The following is a 26,595-nucleotide window of genomic DNA, read 5'->3' as shown; positions in this document are numbered from 1 at the left end:
TCGCAGGAACCAATGAACGAGGCGCCAGGGAATAAACGTTCAGTAGATACTAAGCGTTTTTTTCTTGATCAACTTGAGCTACATGGAACAAAATAAACCTTACACTTTTATTGGAAATTATAATTCGGTCAACTGACAGACGATCTAATTAAAGCCATAAAGTACGGAACTTAAACGCCTCTATGTTCAGCTAAATTACCGTAATAACTTTTTAATTCATTCCTCATGGCGGCTGGATAACACGATAAAGTAAATATACAACAGCGGCCTTTATTATAAATACATGAAAATAAGGGTAGTGTATAATTTATTACAACTATGGTATTTAAACGCAATTAAAATGCAAACCAGCATACCGCGATTCGTCTCCACTATTACCAATCCAAATGTTTGAGCGCGAAAATCAAATAAAATACTATACATTGTTAGATTAAAATTCAGAGAATATATGATACATTTTGGAGAATGGTACTCCAAATAAATAGAAGTGATAAGTCCGATCACAAACATACACACACGCTGTCTATTATTACTGATAGTGGAGTTCTCGTTTTAGGGAAATACATAAATCCCCTTTTGGTATAAAGTCTGAACAACCCTGAGGCTAGCCGAATTTGCTTGGAAAGTTTCTAATTGGTCGCTATGGACACTTTTTCTGTTGCTTGGTTGGCACTCTTACATATTCGAAAAGGCATCGTTAAACTATTCAGAACACTTCAACTACAGTTCTTGTAAATAGTCTATCTATTTATATACGTGTGTACACTCACTAAGTGAGTTATGAGAAACAGTAGTGTAAATACGTAATAGAGGTAGTCTCGGATGTTAAAAACAAAGGGTTTTATTTTACAGCACAACCCATCGCCATTAAATCTTTACAGCTGTCCATTAGCAGTAGTCAACTATTGTTGACTTTGGACAGCTGTCATTGTCGCTAAATGCACACGTGATATAGTCTTTCAAAGTCTTATATTTATTATTAAAATAGATAGAAAGCAACGTAATGCAAATTAAAAAAACAATTAACCTGTACAGAAGGTTGTACGAGAACATATTTTATGAAACATTGTTAGTTACACTGATAGTTCCTAGACAACTTTTTATAAGTTTCTTGAACAATAGGAATGATGTCGTTAATATTTATTTCCTCTAATATACGAAAATTAATCATTTTTAGTGCTTCGGGCATAGTAAAAATGTTTGCAGGTAAGTTATGGTTTAAATTTATTTCTATGACGGTGATGGTAAAAAATTGTCACATCAATTAAGTTATATAACCTTCAAAATAGTATGTTTTAAGACGCGGAAATATACATAAACAAAAGAAAATCAATGATAAGTATATAGTACCACGATATAATGAAACAGTGACTTTTTATTGTGATGACAGTTATTGTCTTTGTATGGTGCCAAAACAAAGATCTGTGAATTTCTAAGTTTAATTGATCAAATACACAGTAGCCAAAGAAAATAATGTTATTGTCGAATACATCTGTTTTGGACAAGTACCCTTGAGAGACTTACTTAGAAGTATATAAGGGTAAAATATTAGACTCCTATTCCTTATAATATTTTTCTTGTGTAATTTTAAATATTAACACGAAGAAAACATTTAAAAAAACTATTTAAAAGAATAAATAAGTATATAAAGGCAATAAACTAAACAACGAATTAATCAATAGTTGGGTCACTTAAAAATAGTTTTTTTTTTATACGAATTATTTTCAAACTACAGTTTTTAAGGCTAACTTCCAAATAACTCTAAAAATTCATAAAGAAAACTAAAGAGGTTATTATTTTTAACTATAAAAATAAGAGTAGCAAAAAGGTTATTATTATTATAAATTGGTAAAAAAGACTTTGGAACTAGTTAAATAAATAAATAAATAAAATCTATAAATGTCCATGAAACCGAAACAATTCATTGTCAAAAATATTAGGTATTATACAAGCTCTTATATGTTTACAAGCATATTAAGATAAATAATTTATAAAAATTATACTACTGTAGAAATACAACTACAGTAAAAACATCTAAGTTTTGTGACTGAGAATTTTTTTGTACAGAATAAACGCTCATTATATCTAATATAACTGAGGGCTATACACAGAAAAGAAATTAATGTAGCAACAAAACTTTCGATTTATAAAAACAATAGAATTTAGCAAATAATTTTCTCAAATTGTTTGTGTCAAGCGTATTTAGCAAATGAATTAGCTGTATAATAAATGTTGACTAAACGTTCCCAAAATAAGTTTTCTATTAAACTTTTTTTTATTTACAAATAGTTAATTTGCACATTATCATCAGCATTTTTCCATTTAACACCGATAAAAAATTTATCGAAAGGCTTTCGATAAATTTTTGCTATTAGATTTCGACAAAAGCCAATAGCAGTTAATATTATTGAATAACATTTAGCAGGTCACAATTAGTAGAATGTAATGAGAAACATCAATAATAACACCAAGAAAATAAAAAGGATAATTTTCTGAAAATTTCCTTGCAGTTGATTTATAAATAGTGTATAGTATGTAAAGATACAGATTTTTTCAACTAACTCGATGGAAACTAAAGACATTTCCAATCAAATTCGCAAATATAAACTCGTTGCTAAACTTAGTCGAATCGTTTTTAATTTACACACTAAAGCAGTGACGGTTTGTCGTTGATTTAGGTCAACATGAATAATTTACAAGAAACTCGAGGAAGGATATTTTTTCTTTAAAATTGGAGATATATAAAAAAACTATAGATGTGTATAATATAAATATATGTGTATCAGGCATAAAAAATAAATGGAATTTTATCGTTTTCACAGCAGACTAAATATTGAAAATTGTGTTTGTTCCGTCAGTTGTTATTCTCACGTAGATTCGATTTTCTTTGAAAATCAACTTATCGATAAAAGAAAGGTCAAGGCGCCAAACGTATAGCGTCTTAAATTTCTATCATTTACTATTACATCATATCTTGAATTTGAACTCAACATTTTGTGACTAATCGAAAAATTTTTAGTATCAAGTAAGCTTCACCTTCACAACATATTAGATTATTGCAAATCATAGAAACTAAAATTAATAAACTAATTTTATTATTTCTTCTTTCGAGATGTTTTCTTAGCTATGCGTAGGCGTCTTGCACGAAACAGCTCACGCGGTCGTTTGCAAGAGAGTAATTTATTGTCATAATCTCTAAGTCACTCCTTAAATAATATTTATTTCACTCTGTACCGCACTCTATATACCACACATATTATACAAAATATGTATCGCTGTAATAAATTAACGATAATGCGTTCCGCAGCAAAAGATTCTAGAAAAAGACTTATGAATATCAGTAAGCAGGTGGAAGGAGTAGTAATATAATACCACTAAAAAACAAAACAATTTTTGTAATTTAAAATAATAGATTAGAGGAGCACGAATTCTAAAAACTATTAACATTCAACACGATTACAGTAAATTATGGAGAGATAATATAGTGACTCTGATCTAACTGACAACGATTTACAGTTATCATTTCTTTTTTTTTTTTTTTTTTGTAATATTTATTCCCTTATCAAAATACGTTAAAAGTATTTTTTTTTTTACTCAATTTTGGAATAGCCATTTTTTAGCCTTTATCTTAAAATAATTTTGATGAATCGATAACAACTTTAATACAAGTATTGAGTTACAAGAATTTTATTACAAAGAGTACCACGAGCGGATACAGCTTGTATTGGTTTACGTATACTCTGCACGCGTTCCATATCAACTCAATGTATTAAAATTCTTCTGTCTTGATAACTATTTGACCTATAAAATTATCATTAGTATATAAAAATATTACTTTATTAATTATAATTTTTAGCTTCGATGCGAAGCTGGGAAGGCATTAGTTTTACTATAATACGTTTTTTTTTTTTTTTTTTTTATGTTACCACTTTTTCTCAGCTCACACCAGATCGATTTCTTTTAACGATACGTTAAAAGAACTTAAATCGTACTTAGTTAAAGATATTACCTTTGTAAATTTTAAAAAAATTCTTTCGTTCCCTTTAAATGAGCAATATCCCCAAAAAAATTTGCCATAATTTTTTTAAAAAATTTGCCATAATTTTTTTAAAAAATGATCGAAACAAAATCATTTTTTTTTTTATAAGTACTTTGGGTATTACTCTTTTATTTTCATTCATTTTTTTGAAAATCTGACCCTTTAAATGCTTAAATGCTTGGGTCCTTTTTTCCATGGCCAAATGGCCGCCGAAATTGAACAAAAAAAGTAATTTTTATGCAAACATCAACGTTTCACTTTTACTGAGATTTGCCATACGTTTTCGAAAAATGGATGAATCGTAATAACTTTTTTCGAAATAATACTCTAGGTATTTTGCTTTCATTTGGTATACATTTTTTGAAAATCCGACCATTTGTCTGCTTATAGAGGCAGATTCAAAATAGCAACTTTTGCACACAGATTAAATTTTTTCAACTTAACTTTTGAAAATGTGCAAAAAATTCTGTGAGCTTTAAACATATGTTAAATTGAAGCTTATGTTACATTCAAAATTTAGGAAAAATATAAAAAACCTACCCATTATATTACGTTAGTTTATGCTAATTTTCATTCATCCTAACGCTTAGTTATGACGAAGCAAAGAAAAAGGTAAGGGGTGAGTCAAACGCCTCCCCGCACCATCATAGGCTAGTTAACTTTGGGTTTAATTAAGGTCATTAGGATCGTAATTCGTACAAATCCAGCTAAATCAGCCTCAAAATTATTTGTGAATTGAAGCAATTTTGGTAAAAGACATTTGCAGATCTTGACGTTTTGAACCGATTTTCAATTTTACATTATAACAATATTAATTTGAAGAAAAAATATTTCTGAGATACGGTACTATAGAAAATAATGAAGTTCCTCATAAAATCTAACGATTATTTAATAGACCATGTTGAAATGCCCAACGTGTAATCTTAAAGTACATCCCCAAAATTTTATGATTTTCAAATATAAATTTAAAAAAAATTGAATAGCTTACAATAATCTCAACAGAACTGTGTTTTTCTACTGAACATCTCGTCATAAATGAAAATATTTTTTCTCANCTGTGTTTTTCTACTGAACATCTCGTCATAAATGAAAATATTTTTTCTCACATGCTATAGAAGATATTTATTCATCGAACAAATAACAAGTCTTTTGGAAACGCGTAAATATCATTCAGATAAATAGTTTTTATCATGATAAGCAAATAATAATTTTCATGTATATTAATAACACTATTTAATAATATGACATTATATTTGAATAAAAATAAAATATTCTTTTGACAGATATCACAAAAAATAGACATCTTTATAACGACAAGTCAATACAGTTGTTTTGAAATAAAACTCTCTTATTGTATGTTTTTGACATAAAAGAATAAATTCTTATACATGTTTATTAGTTAACGATTAATGGATAAATTTTATTTATTAAACTTAAAACTTATAAAAATGAAAAAATATAAAAATACACCCTTTTTTAATTCTTCAAAAGTTAATTATAGATGAAATATTAATGAAAATCATATAAATTCAATAATAAGAAGTAAATAAATAAATTAAATTGAACACTAAACGTGTATTTCTAAAAGTTATACGTTGATTTTTTTCGAACCATAAACAGCAATGAAAATTATTATTATTCAGAGTTTTAATATCACAAATAGTTTATACTTTTGATAAAACGGAACAATGAGAATACATTGAAGCTTTGAACAAGTTCATTAACCTGTGTGTCATTAAAACGTCTATACAAATTAAATTAACATCTGACACTCAATCATTATTATCTCGAAAAGTTTTCAGAATATCTACTATTCTGATAACAGAGTATTGAAATTATTTGAATAATTCCGATGCTGCGTTAAAAGTTACGTAATATAAACAAAATGAAAAATTAAGAGGGAACAATAGTATTTTGTAATAAAAATCGAAATCTAAAATGTAAAACATATTATGCTTATGAAATGACACAAACAAATTATATTTAATAACGATGGCTGTGAAATAACTATTATAGAAAAACTAAACAAATCAAGCCATAAAATTATAAACCGTACTAATTGGTCCCTCGAACTGCTGGAGCCATTGGTACAAGTCCTCGAGGGCGATGGGCTCGTCATCCGAGTCCATTCCTGAGGCTTTACTTGGTGTCGTTCAACTCATATTCGATATAGCCTTTGGCGGTCAGCTGTTATTTTAACGGTCGTGAGGTTTACACGCGACAACAGCAGCGGCGACACTCAACAAGTCGACGTAATTAAAAAACGTGTTAGCGCTGCTCAACGGCGGACGAGTCGACGGCATTGCGACGTCTCGTCGACTGTCTGACAATAAGCTGAGCAAGGGCGGCACTAAAAAAGCCCTCCAAACACCGTCAATGGTTTATGCCTCCCGCGCAGCCACAGTTAAAGGGCGCTGCAACGGCAGATTGAAAGTTGTGCATTCAATGGTAGATAATCAAAGTGCCCGATATTTTTTTCTGGTTTTTAGCGTCTACGCGCATAGTTTCCTAGGTAAGTGGCCGAATATAACAAACGTCAAGACCAACGCGGTGGTACACGGGTGACAAAAAATCGTATACCTTCTTTCATATGAGTCACCTCGTAACCCGCATCCACGATTTCCACAACAACTCTTTTTATAGGTTCTAGTAAGTTTTTGTCCGTACTGCCAATTGTATTTTACGGTTTACAATTAAACACAACATTTCCCACGGCAGAACGCGTGCGTTCCACCGGCAGGTCATGTCGATCGATATTAGTCGAATAATACCAAGAAATACATTAGTTCGGATAATTGCAGACGTTATTTGCAAACCAACTGCAATGAAAAAGTTTTTCGTACTCCAACTAGTCGCGGGCCAAAGACGACACGCGCACAGCAAAGTTATCAGCGAATTGGAAAAACATATTAGTACTTTTTACAATCATATTAATCACCATATTGAATTATACATGCAAATAAAAAAAAATTGTCAAAACCAGTACACTGCACAATGCAAAAGCAGTTTGTGATACGTCGTCAATATACCGGTCGTGTTTGGATAATGTGGACGCGTTATTATTATTATTACACTACAGGTGAGTATGGAGTTATTATAATAATATTGTTTTTTTCAGTTTACTATCGAGACGGACTACCACTTTAGAATTATTATCATTCATAGTCTGAGTGATATACTTAATATACCTATAAAACGTCAACTATTATTAGTGTTGACGACAGAGTGTATTGGAATGCTAATAGCTTAACTTTATGAGGCATTCAAATCAGTAGATTTTAAATAAAATCTTACCGAAAAATTAATATAGTTATATCCTGAATCTAATGTGAAACAATGATAAAATTTATTTTCTATTCGGTCAATATTTGAATTTCTTGTAGAAATAATAAAAACTCAATTATTTTATAATTAACTTGAATAATATCGACCATAAACTTAAAAAATACACTTAAAATATAACAAGAAAAGATTAAAATTAAAACAGCGTTTTTTACCGAGAAATCATTTAAAATTTTTTGCGTTTCTCTTATTTATTACTAAGAAAACTAAATTGCAAATACCACATTTTGTTTATAAAAATACTCATTTTAATAAATTATCTATTTACTTATTCTCTCCTCAGAATTTTTAAGCAATAAAACTTTATGTCATTATATAATATTACTATTAAAAACATGATAAATTATAAAGTTTGTGTTAAAGAGAATTTTTGATTTATTTTACGTTTTTCTGTTGCCATTATAAATATGTAAAATATTTATAATAACGACAGAAAAACGTATAGGATATATTTATAACATATTTGTTTAAAATTAAATTACAGCTTTAATTAAATTTAAAGCTTTTTGTCTTGTGAAAAATTTAAGAATGATTTTTTATTTAATAAACGTTTCTAAAAAAATGAGATAAACTCGATAAATTATTTCTAGAAAAAACTGGATTAGAATGAAATATATGTAGCGTACAAAGCGTTTGTCTTCTACGAATAATGTGTAATAATTAAAGACAGTTGGGTCTACCAACTTGAGTACAAAACATAACAAAAGAAGATAGTGTTGTTATATTTATTATTATAATATTTAGCACGTCGAAAATGTTGAAATTGTGAAAATAGACTTCTGCGGCGTTCAATAGAACCTGAAATTACTTAAATTGTTTGTCCTATGAAGCTTTTGTTTGCATTTTTCTCTCTGAGTAACGATTATAATAACCATAGGTTGGCCAAAAGTAGTGTAAATTAGTCTTTTTTATAAAACAGACAATGCAGCGCATAACGTCCGTTAAGGTTGTATGGCGATTCGGAATTCAGTAAGACAATTCAATTTTGTAACCGAAAAACAATTACCGATTTCAGCAGATCGCCCATCTGGAATCCGGAAGTCGTGTAGACCAGGAGAAAGAGGTGTCGACAAACAGGGCGATCATTCGTAATCGAATCATGTGTCACCAACAACAGTACATTGAGATGAGGTCATCTGTTTTGTATGTGTAAAAATTATCAATCAACCGAACGGGCGACTATGTGCTGGCACGTACTCGATGGCCGAAAACAAATACTGACAGGAGTTGACCAAATTAAATTGAAGTGTATTTTAACTGCGATCCGTTGTCATGATGAATCGATAACGACCGCCGAGAGGTTATCAACGATTTCGGAAAAGCCATTCGCAGTTTTAAATGAACAACACATTTTTAACAAAAAATGCACCAATAAGATAACACCGCGGTGTCCAAGTTATGATACACACAAACTATTCAATCAGTGTTACACACGGGTCATCGGTATACATTTACTTGAAGGTCGTTGATAGACCTTCGCGTAAAGACAAGCGTACAATTTTAGGAAATTCGTAAGCATTTCGAACTAACGGATCGTTAATTTATCAGTCGAAGGGAATACGTATGACGACATTGCGTAAGAAGAAAACTATTTGCTGGTCGATTAAAACACACTGAATCTAAAGTATAATTTTTACAGACGACCTCCACGTCGAACGAACCATTAGCCGTATCGCGTATTAAAACTGCCGTTAATAATAATTACTGCGGAGAAGATAATTAAACGGTCGTTACCGCACTAAAGACGTGCGCGGCAACCGTACAGCCAAACGGCCACAAGTGATACCGATGTTGGATACAATATTACAGTGGTTATTATATTATTATAGTTACTCAAACGGCAGATAGCAGTCAATGAATGACAGCAGTGTCCGAGTGTTAATTAGACGGTCATTCGTTGGATTGCAAGTCTCATTTACTCAGTGCGTACACAGTAGCAATGACTGTGCACAACCATTAGCACATTGTTATTGCGAAATACAGGAAACATAAACAACTGTACCGACTTTTCTCGCCAATAATTATCATAATTATTATTCGAGTAGATCTGAACGAGTCCTGTATAACTTCTCACTGGTGTTCTATAGGTAGCTATTGGTGTTCGTGAGAAACAACTAATAACGAATATATTCAACGAGTTAATACAATAATGTAATAACCAGTGGATTGTATATGTTAACAATAGTAAAAATGTACTCGGTATGTATGGCCAACTATTGTACTTTATTGTATTGTTTATTATATTGAGCTTTGTAGTATTACACTGAATTGTAAAAAAACGATCAAAAACAACAACGGGAGGTAAATATGTGATTTTCATTGTAAAAATTTTACAAAAAAATACAATAAACTAATCATTTTTGTCTATTAAAGGCCAAATAACAACGAGAGTAATCGATACTGATGTANACGATCAAAAACAACAACGGGAGGTAAATATGTGATTTTCATTGTAGAAATTTTACAAAAAAATACAATAAACTAATCATTTTTGTCTATTAAAGGCCAAATAACAACGAGAGTAATCGATACTGATGTAATTTAAAAATGTTCGGAACTCGTCTGGGTATTTACAAGGAAAAATCAGAGTAATTGAATTTCCCTCGTTGTTAAAAAAAAAATTGTAATAATAAATAACAGGAACGGTAATCTGTTTTCGATTATCTACTACACGGACAAACGCTCCGGTCTAATACATTTCATTGTTAACCGGTAGCAGCGCTAAGACAATCATTAACCGTACGTTCTTCTCGAGCCGCTGGCCATTTTCCAAATCGTACCGTCTAAGGTTAAGACGCGGAAAGGGGTAATTTGAATAAATTCTTATCGTAACGAGAAAAAAAAACGCTTTACGGAAGAGAATTCGTCGCTTAAGAATAAAAAATACGATCGTTTTTTCACGTTTATTCGAATGAGGCGATCGAACGGACAAACGAAGAGTTTCAGTCTCGATTATTTGGGCCAAAAGATCCATAAAATGATATCTAACACACGCGGTATATATCTACTGCTTCACCTGACACGACATGGACGGATACGGCAAAATTAAGGTAAAGTTTCCACACAACGGTTTGGAAAGCGCACATAAACTTGAGTGGAGATAAAAAAAAATTCTTAAAACAACATATTATACCACGACGCTCGGAGCGATAAACTTTTCAAACGACATATTTTTCTACCGCTGTCAGTGTTTAAATGTATTCACGTTTACGATAGTTTTATTTGAGCGACTTCTATACAAAAGCAATTGTTTATAATGTCATCCGGGACTTTATGTGAATGCAGACTTTTCCAATCTCGTACATTAATAAAATTGAACTTTAATACTAAATTCATAGGTGAATGTAACCCTCAATACGATATAAACAATTAAACCTCGGACGGACTACCTAATAATTTATACTCCACAACGCCTACCCCAACATAAGAGGTGTATTATTGTGGACACAACACGCATTATTAGCATTTCAATCTTATCTCTGTTATATCAATAATCGTTAGTAATCGATCAGACGACCTACAGCAGAGTCCTGTACAAGACGGGTGTCAATTTAAGAAAATGGACGTAGATAATCAAATCATTGAGACGCACAAATAATACATGGCACAAAGAGTAATAGAATAATATTAATCAGACCCGAATTCAAATCACCGAAGGCAGCTGGTAAATGTAAAACAACTAACGAATGATACACGGCAGCGACGTCAAAGGATCTCTTCGACCTACTTTGTTCAATATACGAGAAGCAGCTAATGAGTTGATTGAGTTACAACATAACGACACTAACAATCCAGTGGAGTTGTTCAAAGTCAATACTCGCTTTGTGGGATAAAGTTCTTGCGTGGTAGACTTTTGATATGGAAGCAATGAATGCTCTTACTGTTACAACGCTGCCATAGTCACTACTACGGAATCCTTCGAAGGATTTATGATAATATCAAAAAATTAAGTGCAGTTATGTCAATATAAATATTGCACAACATCTTGCCCATACGGTTTACATGTGCAAGTGAAAGCAGTCCATAACCTTAAGATACAAAGGAAACAATTGAAAAGTCGTCATTAAATACTGCCAAATTTATATAAAACATATTGACGCGTGAGATTTTTTTGTATTAATTTGATAATTGGATTTGATTTAAACTAAAGTGCGTGGTAATGCATTTGCGTAGGAACCTCATGGGCAAACTAAGTAACAAAACTAATCGTAGTCGCTAAATATTTAAGTTTAGCGCGGTACAAAAAGCGAACAAACACTCAATGGGTAAAATAATCGTATAAAACTTCAACGAGACACACGACAACTACACTGAAGTGAACAATAATGTTCCCCGAGAACTAAGTTAGAATTTTTGTATAAAATACACAAAGTAAAAGTTTCATACAGCTTACAAAGCACAAACATAACAATTCTGTAATGAGTTATTTCCAATGATAGAGTCACATAGGTTCAACGTGCGAGGGGGTTAAATTAACTACGTTGTAATTTGACTGACAGACTAGTCTACACGACATACGACAATGGAAGTTTTACTGGGAAAATATTTCACCGAATTAAATTATGTCATAATGTACTGTATAATACAAAGTTGACTAATTTCCCGTTTGAAATTATTTATCATAGACGGTGCGTATCAGACTGGAAAGACAACGTTCGATCAAATCCGCGTTGGACGTTGAGAACTTTGAAATCAATTATTGCTCTCGTCGAGCACGTATAGTAAAATTATCAGTACAGGGCAATGTTTTTACAGTGTAGTTAACATAACACACTGGAAATGTTCACAAAAAACCTTTGTAAAAGCAAACAAACACACATATTATAATGAATCGACTATAAAAACTGCACCTACGCATATTTTATAATATTGTTATGTTTTATACCCAAATAGCAGATACGATGAGAACGTTACTCGAAGTGTATCACAACATAACCTAGAAAAGCTACGATACTTGTATAAATTATTTTCGTGAGCGCGTTTTAGGCATAACAGCGACAATGTTACGGCACACGGTTGGTATATGTTAGTAGCGCTGCTTTATTTATCGGGCCAAGGACTTTTCCCGTCCATCGTTTCACGTATTAGTGTGTAATAATGATAATAGTAGTAATGAAAAAAAAAAAAAAAAAGACTACATAAAAGAGAAGAAATTCGAGTATTATATTATTATTATTATGTGACCGAAATGTAATTATCCACGGTCGTTTTATCCGGAAAGATGAAACGCGCATCNCGTTTTATCCGGAAAGATGAAATGCGCATCGTCTACGATTTACTATGTACCAACTTGCTTGGTGTCCATAAAATATACGTTTAAAAGAACACTAAGGGTTTACAAAAGATCTACGAGGTCGTAAACTAAACGAGTGAAAAAAAAATTATAAAAAAAAAAATAGCCATTTATAGACAGACTGTGTACTTAGACGGCGAAGTGAGATGTTTATGTAAGCGCAGTCATGCGAATATGTGCCTTTAAAGTTATTATTCAATGTTAATGTATGTGAATAAGACCGAGGGAATGATAATACACATTCGCACTAAATACTCAATGAGATGAAATGACCTCTTTCACCATCGACTTAGGTATAGCTGACCAAATAAACACCGAGTACCCAATAAGCATTAATGGCTGGGTAGTCTGAACCGCAAAGTTCGAATTAACGAACGACAATATTTTCCCCAATGAAATCGCTTGAAAAATTATTAAATCTTGTTTCAACTTGATTAATGGCAAACATAGAAATAGTTCACTCGGTAATCGCGTAGGTTTTAGTGCGAATTAAACGATTTCTGTTTCTATAAAAGCGCACTTTATAAGATTTATCAAGTTTAACTTGCAACACAAAATGTAAAATAAACTGTGCATTTCAAATATATATATATATATATTAAAGATAAAATGGGGTACAAAGCAAAATTACTGGACTTTCATCGTTATAAATGATTATGTTAGTAGAAATAATACGATCTAGGTTTAACAAAGTGAGTTGTAATGTAGTTGAATAAGAATTATCTCAAAGCTGCAAGAGAGCAGTAAAATAATTAGTGGGAGTAACTAAACATTTAATCCTACAAGAGTTAGATATTTATTTTTTTAGACCAACGTTATTTTAGACTTGAAGAGTCGATGCAATTTTATTTTTCAAACTGAATCGTACATTTATTTTACAGTTTTGAAGTAATTGCCAGAGGCAACGCGTAATGAGTTTTTTTGTTTAATTATGTCAGTTTCTAATTTGTTGTCGAATAAATAAACTATTTTGACCAAAGACTACCTCTGTAACAAAATTTTCAACGTACTTGTTATTTAATTAAATTAATTAATTAAGTAAAGTCGTGGCCAAGCGAATAACAGTCACTAGGCCACTTTGCTTGGTAGTGGAACCGTTAACACGGTTTACGGTTCGATTACCGGGTAACCACGAAATTTTTCGCAATGATATAAAATCTTCAAATTTTAACTAGGTCAACCCTATCACATATTTGTTACGTGCAAGGGAACAATCTTATGCGATTATAATAACTTTAAGTTCAGAATTTAACGCGTAAACAAAGACGTGGTAAAAAACCTAATTAATTGACTTTAAAATATCAAGTATTCTTTGTTAAAACAATATGACTGACACGAGGAGTACAATTATTATTCTCGTAATTATTAATTATCAAAACTAGACACAATGATGTTCGTTAGACGTAGGACATTGCGTTATCACCACATGATTAAATAGAAACAGAAACTGTAGGTTATGGTAAGTAAAAAGCTAAAGTGACTTAAACGGAACAGCAGTTTTGATAATGTACACGTTTCATTTCGTTTTATCCACTGCAAAGCAACATCCCTTAAGTAATGATACGAATAACGTTCGTTGGTTGGGTCATATTGACCGTAAACTAAGAGATAACAACTGTGTACAATTTGATTTTTTTCCACACCTACTCCACGATCGTTGCTGAGGAAATAAAAACAACCGCCGGTCGGAAGCATATAAGCGGTTTGGGAAAAAATATCGCAAGCGTAACAAAAAAAAAGCAATAAGAAAAATATAACGCCAACAACAACGTATGATAAAACGTGTCCCGGTCTTGGGCCGTTATGTGTGTATCATATAAAACTTGGTTAACGGTATTATTTTAGCCGGCCGCATGAGAAAACGTCAGCCAATGACGCTCTAGGAGAACGCTAAAAAGACAGCAAACAAGTGATTGATAATAGTAATAACACAACACACGTTGATCGATAACACGTATGAACATTTTAATGGGTTCAATACCCACAATACGTTTAATAGCCGGCCAACTAGGACCCTAAGCTTAAAGTCAGCCGGTCATGCACATTGTGAAATAAAAGACTGTCTGGGGTCTAGTCAATATTCATTGACTAGAAGAGCAGACCATTTAATCGCATAAAAGATGCGTTTTTTTTTTTTTTTAACGGTTAAAAAAAATCTTATGTTTAATACACAGTTTCAATAAAACGTACCACACAGTAACGCTACAAAAAATGCATACAGACGCCGCCGGGATGATGATGATTATGTGCACACGAACATTATACTTTCACTGGATCTGTATGGGGATGGGACAAGTTAAACATAACAGAATAGATAAAAAAAAGCACTCGTCCGATTCAATGACACGGCGTAGATCTTTCTACGAGGGAAAGTTCCCTTGCGTAGACTAGGAATCCAATTGCAGTGCGATATTATTTTCCAGAGTAAACAGGATTTAGAAAATTTTGACAACAATAACAAAGTAAAAAACCGACACAGAAGAAAGCAAACGTGAGAGGTAAAATAACAATTTAACTCGTCAACTAAAAGTCACGACGATATTTATTACAACTAATGCAATTTGTTTCAATATTCGAAAGTACTTCTTAGAGGTAACTATGAGAGCGGTCAATTAAAAAGTCAGTTAACGCGCGTACATTTTCGAACATATTGTTTGTAAGCTAATAATATTTACAAGAAACGCAATAACTTTTCAGCATTTTAGCTGTGCTTTAAAACAGGTAGAAAAAAATTGTCAGTCGATTGACCCAAAAAGAGGTGTCCTGTTTGTGTAATGATTTCACTAGGAACTTCACTAGGAGTTAGCGGCAAACTGCGTTAGTAAAAAAGAGATCAGAAATAATGACTAAAAAGGGACGACAAGGGGTTTTGTAGCGTTTTTATTATACACGATAGTGAATAATAAAGTATAGTTAGCTTCTTATCTCCACGGGCCGTACAACTTTCGAGGTAAACGAATACACCTAAGTAAATCGAAAAAGGAAGAAGGTACGCGAGGTTGTTTTGTTTATATTACGCCAACAGAAATCCAACACATAAATATGAAAGAATAACTATGAACTTTATGTTTGTCTACGCAAAAGTGTATTTACTTAAACGCCAAGCAACCGATTCGTAGACACGCTTTATGGAGGATAAAAAAATCGTCTGCAGTAAACAACAGTCAAAAAACGACCGGTGGTCAAGAGCTGATAAATATTTCATTGAGCGAAAGTAAAAACACGATAGTCTTTCCATATTTTTTATTACAACTTTTTGTCGACATTGGTTGTCATCACTGCCTTATACGGTTTCGACAGCTCCGTCGCATCTTTGGAAGTATATATTTCTTTTATGTACCATACACATATATCGTACTTGTCATACCATATCAATGTTACGTGTGATTATTATTAGACCTAATGGAAGCCGGTCGCAGTGTCAATTACACGGCATTCAGGTTGCCAAATGACGCATTATCATTATACAATCATATAAATGTCATTTGTAAACTTCCATCTGTTATGGATATTTCGTTGATTTATTTGGCGCTATCGACTCATACAGAATACAATGCGTTTAAATATTTAAACAGCAAAACTATAAGCATTAATTCAGTTTGAATAGAAAAACAACATTATGTCGGTCATTAAAATAGTTATTAGTCCTTCCATTTTTTAACAACAACCGCACTGGACGAAAATCGCTATCCAATCTCGAGGTCGCAGAATCTCTGGGACATAATAAAAATAAAACGCGAACAAAATAATTTTTTTTTTTTCACTGTGTTTGACGAGATTTGCGGACAGTATTTTAATAATAATATTAGTGTTTCAAATTTAAAAAATCATAATTTAAACGAAAAACCGACGGCGTAGTAATAAAAATTATAATTGCGTATTCTGCTACTGAAGGGATGAGCAGAGTATTTTAAACCCGTTGGGGAAACATCAGGAATATTTATTAACGATTTTCTTGAAATTAATTTTCCGCTGTCTGCTTGTATAGTTGATTAGTTTATAATTTGGCCAAGATCTTCTGAAATGTTAAGCATTTATATTTATTTTGTGAATCTTATTCAAAGTACAATGAGCTATAATATGAACGGCTCGCTGAAAATCCCATTCAGTTGCACAGACGCCTTAAAGTATCCGAATTTCTATAAAATTTATTGTAGGGCGATTTTTTGATTGACTATATAGAAATACAAATCGTTTCGAATATATTTTTATTTTTTGGAGATCTCGGTTACACTGTGGAATGGCAATGAGCCGTGACAATTACTCGGCATGGAAAAATAGATAGCACGGTGGTAACGCACGAGTGCCATTTTTTATTTAAATAGAGTATTTTTTATTTCGTTCGGTTTGTCGATTGACAAAAGTTTTTTAGCGTGCACTTCACCGTTCGAATCGCACAAGTCAGAGTGCGGACAACACTTACGGTGCCCACCCGTTTATTGAACGTTACGTAAAAATCGCTCTGTGCATGACACAAGCTGTCGAATCCAAGTTGAATGTTAATGACTACTTTGGATGCATAAAAAACTACTAGTTTCCATAAACACTCCGACAGAACAGGTATTCGACGTTTGTTTACATATCGATCAAGACGTCATCCACGAAATATTTGCCACGAGCAATTACATCGCGTAAAAGAAAAACCCGTCGGCGTAAACAAAACGACAATAAAAAATATGTCCGTTTGATTGTAATAACTGAATTGGACTTTCCACTTGTTTCGTTAGTCGACCAAGCGAAAAATGAAGAAAACAATCGCAACCAGTGTTGGTCTCTTGTTCGCATAACGTGCTCAGACACATAAATCCAAGTGTATGAAATATTATATAGAATCCATAAACCATATGACGCGCAGATATAAATCGACAAGTCCTTTTCTGAATTCTCGACCAGAGAGTTGTTCTCTCGGCGTATACCTCACTGACTGACCTTAACCAAGAGAGTTATCGTTATTGTGTAATGTTCTGAATCGGCAGCGGTCCAGTTTGCACAGACGCAAACAATCCTAGAAACGGCTGGTTCTAAGAAATATATAACGAAACCGAAGACGACGGTGGACAGAGAACATAAAAAACGAGTATTTCTAAGAAAAAAATCTACTGTCCAAAGTCAGTACGTCCCGTTAAAAAAAAAAAAAAGAGTAGGATACGATTTTTGGACGTTATTGATCAACGTTTTTCTTTAGCAATCAAATATGAATAAATTTGGCAAGTCACAAACAAACGCGTTTTGTAATTACATCAAAGTATACTCGGCAGCGCACATAAGATGCATTTCAGATAAAGTATCCGCCACCTACGGATATCATGTAATGTGTCCGGCCGCTCTCGCCGTTCTAAAATAGCGTTTATTCTTATAAAAAAATAATTCGGTGTACTCCGAAGCCACAACGACCTTGGATGGGTTCATACGAAGAGGGCGGATGGGCTTTACACGCAAAATCTAAGTTGCTCCTGGCAACACGTATTACATCCTAGAAAACCTTCGGATTCAATGATAAAGTCGTCAAGTTGAAACGTATTCTATTTAATTTATTGCCCACAAGTACAATGTAATAAATCGATATGCGTTTTCTTTGTCCGACTGAACTGTTGCTGCTGTTGTAAAATCAACTGGCATGCATTTGCTCATACTAAAAAAACATAACTGCTCAAGTAGTATTCCCTTCAATAGGTCCATACTGGAAGACTTAGCAGCAAGGAAGCTCCGGCGTTGAATGGATAAAATATCACAATTTCGAGTACTACACGGCGATGACCTCGCTCTCAATAAAAATTATTACGACTAAAGTAGTGCCATTGTATTGTTTTGTTTTAACGATTTCGATAATTGAAAAAGTAATGAGGTGGACGACGATGTGACTGCAGAGGAATGATGAAATCTCGGTTACTATGTGGCGATTATTCTTATAATAATCGACATCGCCGGTTCATCTGGCCAAGGACCAACAATGATTTAAAAAAAACCGATAATCGGTTGTTTTTGCATATTGTTTGACAGACCGACGGTAAAAAAAAAAAATACTAATGAATCGTCAACGGCCGTTGTTGCCCAAGAGCATCCATTGTAAAAAAATAATAATACAGCTGTTGTTGGGCAAACACGGACAGATAACAATGTAGCGACGATTATTACATGGCGGCAGTTGTAAATGGAAGTAAAAGCCCATTCGGCCTATCGATCGTTGTGCGAATCGTGCAAGTCGGACGCCTACCCCACAGCGCGCGACCGATAAAAAACACACGGTAGAACGTCGTCTGCACACGTGAAAAATACAATTAACCCCATTGCGATAATCGACGACTAGAACTGTGTACATAATACATTTTCATCGTCAATCAATCAAACCGGTCATCGGCCGTTAATGGTGTAAAAATACAATAGCTACGGTGCTCCGATGACGTCATCGACTGGCACAATGACCACTGGTACTTAGTGCTACTCGAAGAAGCGAATTAAGTCGATTCGGATAATATACGACTTCGGGGCAAGTGAAGAGGAGGCGAGTAATGGCGTGCGTAGATTTCAATTGGACCGCCGCAATGGGTTTTCCACCTGCGAACGACAAGAGGTGAATAAACATTGTACACAGATGCCAAAGAAATAGAAAACGAAACCAGCGAGCGTGTTGCCGCCGTTCCACAGCGTATGTTGTGATATTGTTGTACCGCTGGGCGACAACATACGAGTCTTGTGTAAAAACGCCGTGCCGCCAACCGTGGGGGCGTAAAGTACAAGTGGTGGAACGTATCCAGAGAGTGTGGTGTGCGCTGTTAGTCGTGTAACTCCACACGGTAAATAATAATAATAATATAATACACCTACTGACGTGGCCGTCCCGTAAATACCAAGTGGGCGAACATACAGATAAGCAGACGTCAAGGTCAACACATTACGTTGTCGTAAATTCTACGAGGGCCTCCTCGAAAAATTATAATACGTGTGTGTGTGTGTGCCTATATTCATATTATGATAATATCGTCGGAGCGGTGCTGCTGTAGATGCACACCGGTAAAGGGTAGTCGCACTCACGCAACCGCAGTTTGAAAACCACAAGAATTATTATTAAAAAACCGTTGGACCCTCGTAGACGCTACACAAACATAACGACACGGCTATGAGAAACCGTGTAAGGGTGTCAAGTTCCGGGTGCCATTAAAAGCGTATATATATATATTTTAATGATTTTTTTTAGATTCGATAAAAAGAGTACAATTCGTGCTTATAATTCATGACAACAATCACTAGAACGGTTTTAATATAAGTTTTCCATTTTTCAGTCGCCGCATACGCCCAAAAAATAATTGTTTTTTGATACAGTTCAATGATATTCTACTAAGGACGTTATTAATTCTGCGTCCCCAATAGACCTCGTCACCAATCTTTAAACGACTTATTTACCGCGAAATTCTGCAATAGCGGTTTAAACACGTCTATGATACAACTAAAACAAATCTATGGTAAAAGTTACTGCGACACGCCATTGAAAATCAAAAACATGTACTACTACATAGGACTTACTCATTCTTTGTGCGCAATAAATTGAAAATATTTAAATTGTAAATCACGAATACATTTTTATTTCTTATAGCAGTTATTCTCTTACTAACAAAATTCTCTGAAAACGCATTCCGGAAACTTTCCGACGAGTTTTCTTTGAAGTTATGATTTATTGGATTATTTTATTACTATCACAGAAAACCCCACTCCTCCAACGTACCTGGACTTTGGCGTTTTCCGTACAGTTTCTCTTCGTGTCTATTAATCCACTTGGGTTTTCTGGGGCTTTGTTATAGTAATAAAAACGTCGTGGCCGGTCCGCTGGGAGAGCGCACCCGAGGGGGTGTCGCGTGTGAAAGTCAGCGACCGACTTTTATTGCCAAAGTTCGTGCAACAACTCGATGATGTCGTTATGAAATTGATTTATCGGCACCTTAGACACACACAACGCCGTCGTGGCGAATGTGTCGTTTGAAATGAAACGCTTGTTTTTACTGGTTAACCACTACGGTCAAATGCCGTCCATGTACTCGCACGGCGAATAAAAATAATAACGAGATACATGTCCTATCGGTTTACAGCGTTCAACAGCTGTACTTACAATTGCAATGTGTCATTAAGGGCGTTGTGTGTTGCAACTTGTACGGACAACGACTTGGAGCGGACCAACAAACTGTCTCGGCAGAAGTTTCAAACCGGAAGAGTAAATTACAATTTACCGATTCTTGTACGGCCGTTGACATGACAAATGTAATATATTCCTCAATACTCGGAGTTAATGAAACGTTCGAACGTAAAAATTATTAATTTTTTTCCTTCTACGCTCTTAACCATGTGAATTTTACACAGTTGCATCGTAACACGCGTCGAAAACGGTCGGAAGTCCTCAACGGCACGCACACGACGATAATAGTTCGCGTACCTCCTTCACTAATAACACACTGGGTAATACCGACACTGCGTTTTGTAAAAAAAAAAAAAACAAATTAACGTCGTGTCTTATTAACCCAGCAATTATTTTGTGTGTTGTTCGTAAGCGATGATTTTTTATTGGACACGCTAACATTTCAAAAATAGATAAACGACAACAACATAAACAAATCCGTTGGCCAATAAATATGGTCGGGATGCGTTGATAACATTAGACGCTGTTCCTAATGTACGTGTCGTAGATATACACCGAAACCATTTAATACAAGTCGCCGCCGTTTCAGTCGTCGCACTGATCTGTTGTTACACACACACACGACCAATAATTGGTTATTTAATTATCTGCGTGCGGGGAACAGCATTGAAATGACATGGCGACAATGCTGGTTCCTAGTGACGTTCCGAATATTACACGCGAACAATAGGAAGTTTAAGGACTTGATTAGGTGGCCATTTCCGATGAGATTCATGACGTCGTTTTCAAGCGTTTTTAACGCATTGCCGTAGGAAAATCTTATGGCGCACAACAAAATTCTTTCCGTTGAATGGAAGTGAGCCGATAAAGTTTATTTCACAATGTTTGAATGGTTATGTAATTAACGACAGGGTTTGTCAGAGAACGAAAGCGACGAGAGGAATAAGTAACAGATCGGACGGCGTTTAAAGTGTCCTGTCGGGGGTCCGATTTATTACTCTCGTGTTACTATATATTATAATAACTGTTATAGGTGCGGTAACACACGACTGTACGGCCATAGTGGTCAATAATAACGTTGGCGGGAACAATGAGAAGATGAAAAAGAATGACTGGGCTATTCTTCGACAATTACAATATCACAGTAATATAAATACAATTATGCGCGTAATATATCGTTACATATCATGTCGCAAACGAATCTGTCGGCCGACAACATCAAGACGAGTCCACATAATCTAACGCGATGTTATTCAACACACGCAGCGGTCGCACACATTGTCTTTAGCTAAACAAAATAATCGTTTGGTCGTAGTTCATCATTCTCTCTATGTGTCTAGTAACTATCATATTTAAGTGATGACAAACAATCGAAGGCAGTTGGTTTCTCTAGACGGTTAAATTGTTTAATTGCGCCAAACGTTCTTTCAGCTTCGATTTATTGAGGCGGCACACGCTTCGTCGTTTGCCCTGTACAGAAAATCATACAAACTCACGACCAAAGTAGCTACGGTGTACAAAACGGCAGTTGGTTTATCTCCGCACTAGATCGACCGCTACTGCCGTCAATTCTGATATGCTGTTATCATCATATCGACAAACTAATGTGTAAACTGACAACGCTAAATGACCCGCGCAACGCATGTCAGTTGTTGGTTTTTTAACTTTAACGCGGTCAAATATCTCACGAACGACGCGTTTGCGAGGCAACGTCAATAGAGACAACAGATCAGTGTAATAATCGGCCGGAAAAAGGATGCAGGCGCTTTTTTAGTATGTATACTAACACAAAATAACGCCCTCTGCAGTTTTAGGAAAACGTCGCGCGAGGGCACGGCCGGATGTTTTCTAGGAAAGCGCCGGGCAAAGTGCGTCGGAACCGCAGAAAACCCATTAAGAGATCGATGGCACGTGTGGCAAGACACAGCAGATACGAATGCGATTTAATAAGTACTGTGTGATAAATAACTATTATTGTAGCGCTTTAAGTAGATTAAAACAAAGTAGTTAAGTAGTAATTAAAACGAAAGGGACGCGTAAACAAACGTAACAGAAAAACACTTATCATACGCGCACTGTCGACATAATTATAACGACAGTACGACCTTGTCGCCGAGGGGCATACAAAACAGATTATTCGTTGTACAAACAGAATTTGCGGTGATGTACGCCGTTATTAACCGTACGAGTAGACGGTAACAGTGGCGGAGAATGGTTTCTCGTACTACATTTGTACCCATTAGGTGTACGCGTCGCTGCCGACGAGATGTCTTACAGCGGCGGTAAACCGCTCAATGGCTGCAGTACAAGAACAAACACAATTTCGGCGTCCTAAATCAGTGGCGCGAAGGTGACGGCGTATTTCGATTGCGGGACTGCGCTACAATTGTTTTGAATTTTTTTCATTTCGTTTCAAACACGACCGAAGCACAAGGGGATGATTTAACTACGACGCTTATGGTGGTGCCGATTGCGACACGCGCAACGCGATTGACCCGAAGGTTGCCGTGCGATTTATGGTGAGCATCGACTCGGGTGAATTTGAAAGTGGTCGGACGATCACGGAGTACACGTATAACATACTTTACAAAGTGTGAACGGGCCGGTTCGAGATGTGGATCGATTTGTATGTATAATGGCGTCGGGAGAAGAAGAAAACAAAATTATGTAACTATATCGTGCGGGCGGTGAACGTCGAGAAGAATTGACCCCAATTAGATTGCTGGCCACTCGAGTACAATACAAATGTGAACAGCGACCGCGCTTACCTCACTCTATGCAAGTAATTTATGTATACATTCTTAATTTGACTTGCAGCGAAAAACAGCGTTCAGAGTCGAAACATCTCCGACGTTGTAATTATTTCGCTGCACCTCTCCAAAGTAGGGAACATGACAAATAATACGAGTCGTCCGATAAAAAACTACATAATTGGAGATCGACAGCAGCCGCACAAGGCGGACAGCCTTTACTCGAAGGCTTTGGCCTTCTGGTAGTGCATCGGGTGATGGCAAATTAATGTAATTAAATAATTAAAATTAAACAAACATAGGAAAAATAAATAAATACAATACCAAAACTATTTGGCTAAAAGCACTTAACGGTTGAATTTCGTAGTAAACAAAAGTCACAACGAGTTGTCAACACAAACACAAATCTTAGCTCTTCCTGTGAATAATTGAATTTTGTGTTTAGTTAACAACTCCCCAAAAGTCTGTTTCCAATATGAACATTACTATACCAAGTCTCTTGACAACACTACAATAAATATCCATTACTCTTGTCGAATGCCAAATGTCATATTTTCCAACTACGTAACAACCAACACCTAAGTAAGTCTAAGCTCGCAGACCAATATAACAATATATGCCGGAGGCGATGTTTAATTAGTTAGACGCCATTCAAGTATGTTGATGTAATTAAAAAAAAATAAAAATCATGCAAAACAAGAATTACCAGGATATGATGATGATGTACAGGATTTACTTTTTCATTTAGTTGAACATCGACCCGCCTCTGCCGAGTCGGCAAATGTTAAATATATAAAAGGATGAAATTAGGTAATAAATAGCCAACAATTGACGACGCGGTCGATTAAAAAGAGAGCCAAGAATTTAATGTTCTCGGGCAACTAGGTTAGAGATGTTATTCGGTTACTGTTTACTACAACATGACATTTTAATAGATTATGGTATTTTATTTTTTTAATTAATTAGGTACTACAAATGAATTGTTCTAATATTAATTAAGTGTATAAATTTCATATGGTCGTATGTAACTAAGCGATGGCGTCATCAGAAGACTCACCGTGAGTCCTTCTGTGTACATTTATTATCTTAACTCGAGACGATATGGGCTGCTGCGTTAAATAAACACCTCAATAGAGTATTGTCCGTTGCCGTGACTTACCTGAAACAAACAAAACACAAAAACTATTAAACGACAAGGTAAAACACGGCATAGATAATGTTAATGATTATTGCTAAAATATTTTAAATTATTTCAGAACACATTAGTGTAAAACATTATGTTCAGTAGCCTACTAATAATAATTAAAATCGTATTAGGTCCACGCGCACACGGTACTCGTGTTTTCATTGTGGAAACCAACGGCCAGCAGTTCGCAGCACAAGACCAGGCGGCAAAACGATTTCTGTGGTATAAAATACAATTTTTACTCGGAACGACGTGGATGCTGTAAAATTCTTCCCACGCGCTCGATAAAACCTAACAACATTACAAGTAATAGTCTTACACGCTCTCTCGCTGGGCACTAACGAACTTCAAATGTCACCGCAATTTTACACGCGTATGTTAACCTTTGTCCGTAGATTATGTTAGCCCCCATTATGCTCGCCAATCGTTGTATAACCTTATTTATTGACCAGAATTTCCGTTGGCCACGCAGAGAGAAATAGAACGTAATTTGACGGGCGAAAAATAAATCGGAGAACAGGTAGCTATTAAAAAAAAAAAACAAACATTAAGTAAGTTATCAAATAATACGTTGGGATCGATCGCAATACGGTCTACCCCATAATTTAGAGAGATCAATGGTCGGGCCAGAATGCATTGATCTCTTCTTCCGGCGAATACACCAGACGCAGATCTACCTTCCACCTAGACAGAGCCTCATGCGCGTTAAAGTTGTTTTAGGTGATATTTAAAATACACCGCGTCAAGATGACAAAGAACGGACGAGGATGATCTCGACAACCTCAGACCGATTTTATTATCATTGTGTTTAATAAATATTATGTGGTGCGGTACAGACGATGCGCTCCTTCTTTCCACTTCACCGGTGAACCCTATAAACAATGCAGCGACGGGGTTACAGATACGTTCGAGAGTGATATTCGATCCGGTTGGAAATTGTCGATTGCTAACCTTTTCAAGGTTCCCAGACGACTACACTCACTCAGACCGTATTGATTTACATAACTATTATCATTATCATCAAAACCCCGATGACGGTACTTGATATATATATATTTTTTATTGCGTTACGGTTTTTTAACCCTCTCGATTTGTGTACCATAGTAGCACAACAATAATCCGTGATAATTTAATAATGCGTCTTTTGAACGACAGCGGATGTCTTACAGTCCCAAAATAATTCATCGGACAAGTTTGTGTTCGACGAGTGTTAAAATGGTCATGTCAAATACACCGAAAAAATCAAGTTGGAGTTATGTCAAGTTTAATGTACGCGCATATGGGAATAGACGTTATCGTCGTTATTAAATAACGACAAAGATAATATTTTTAACATGTAATAGACACTTGATATTTTTCGCATTACAACTTGTTTATTTGCTTTTATCACGGCTCTAATGAATTTCATTCGAATTCCCGTCCGACCAGAAACTACTATTGCCCGGAAATCGATAGGGCAAACGACGTTATACAACACGGCACGTTTAATCGTTTAGAAGAAACTTTTAGGGGCATGACTTACAATACGCATACATGGAATTTTATTAACATAAAATTATATAGTTGCCACAGACAGATAGTCTTAACTAGTCACCAAACGCAATTTTTTTTTTTTGAAAACAACAGCCATGACCTTAAAATGACATTTATTTGACAACAACGAATATCATACACGACTTCCGTTGTCCAACAACAACTGAAACATAAATTTCAGCACTAGGCAAACAACTGACAATTACACTACACGATAGATTATCGTGGAAATACCTGCGGACGTGTCGATAAAGATTAGTACGGACGCACACAAACACAACGTTTTTTTTTTTTTTCTCTAAACTCCGAGTACACAAATATCACAAT

The 26,595-nt window shown here is 34.8% G+C and overlaps 1 protein-coding gene across 10 annotated transcripts in view; it reads right to left on the bottom strand.

Annotated features, from left to right (window-relative positions):
* The window catches only part of LOC126894899 (disco-interacting protein 2), a 97,061-nt gene that overhangs the window by 24,514 nt on the left and 45,952 nt on the right, over positions 1 to 26,595 (bottom strand). For 2 of the 10 annotated variants that reach the window (XM_050666224.1, XM_050666227.1), the window contains exon 1: positions 6,096 to 6,341. The exons of the other annotated variants lie outside the window; for them this stretch is intronic. In XM_050666224.1, the coding sequence (XP_050522181.1) occupies positions 6,096 to 6,168 (73 nt within the window). In that variant the 5' untranslated portion in view covers positions 6,169 to 6,341. Of the gene's footprint in view, positions 1 to 6,095; positions 6,342 to 26,595 lie in introns of those variants that run through there. 10 annotated transcript variants of the gene reach the window in all.

The sequence above is a fragment of the Daktulosphaira vitifoliae genome, unplaced genomic scaffold (assembly GCF_025091365.1).
Source record: "Daktulosphaira vitifoliae isolate Bord-2020 unplaced genomic scaffold, ASM2509136v1 Scaffold_1, whole genome shotgun sequence".
Classification (NCBI taxonomy): Eukaryota; Metazoa; Arthropoda; class Insecta; order Hemiptera; family Phylloxeridae; genus Daktulosphaira; species Daktulosphaira vitifoliae.
Note: the sequence above shows the minus strand (reverse complement) of the source record. Positions and strands in the feature narration are given on the sequence as shown.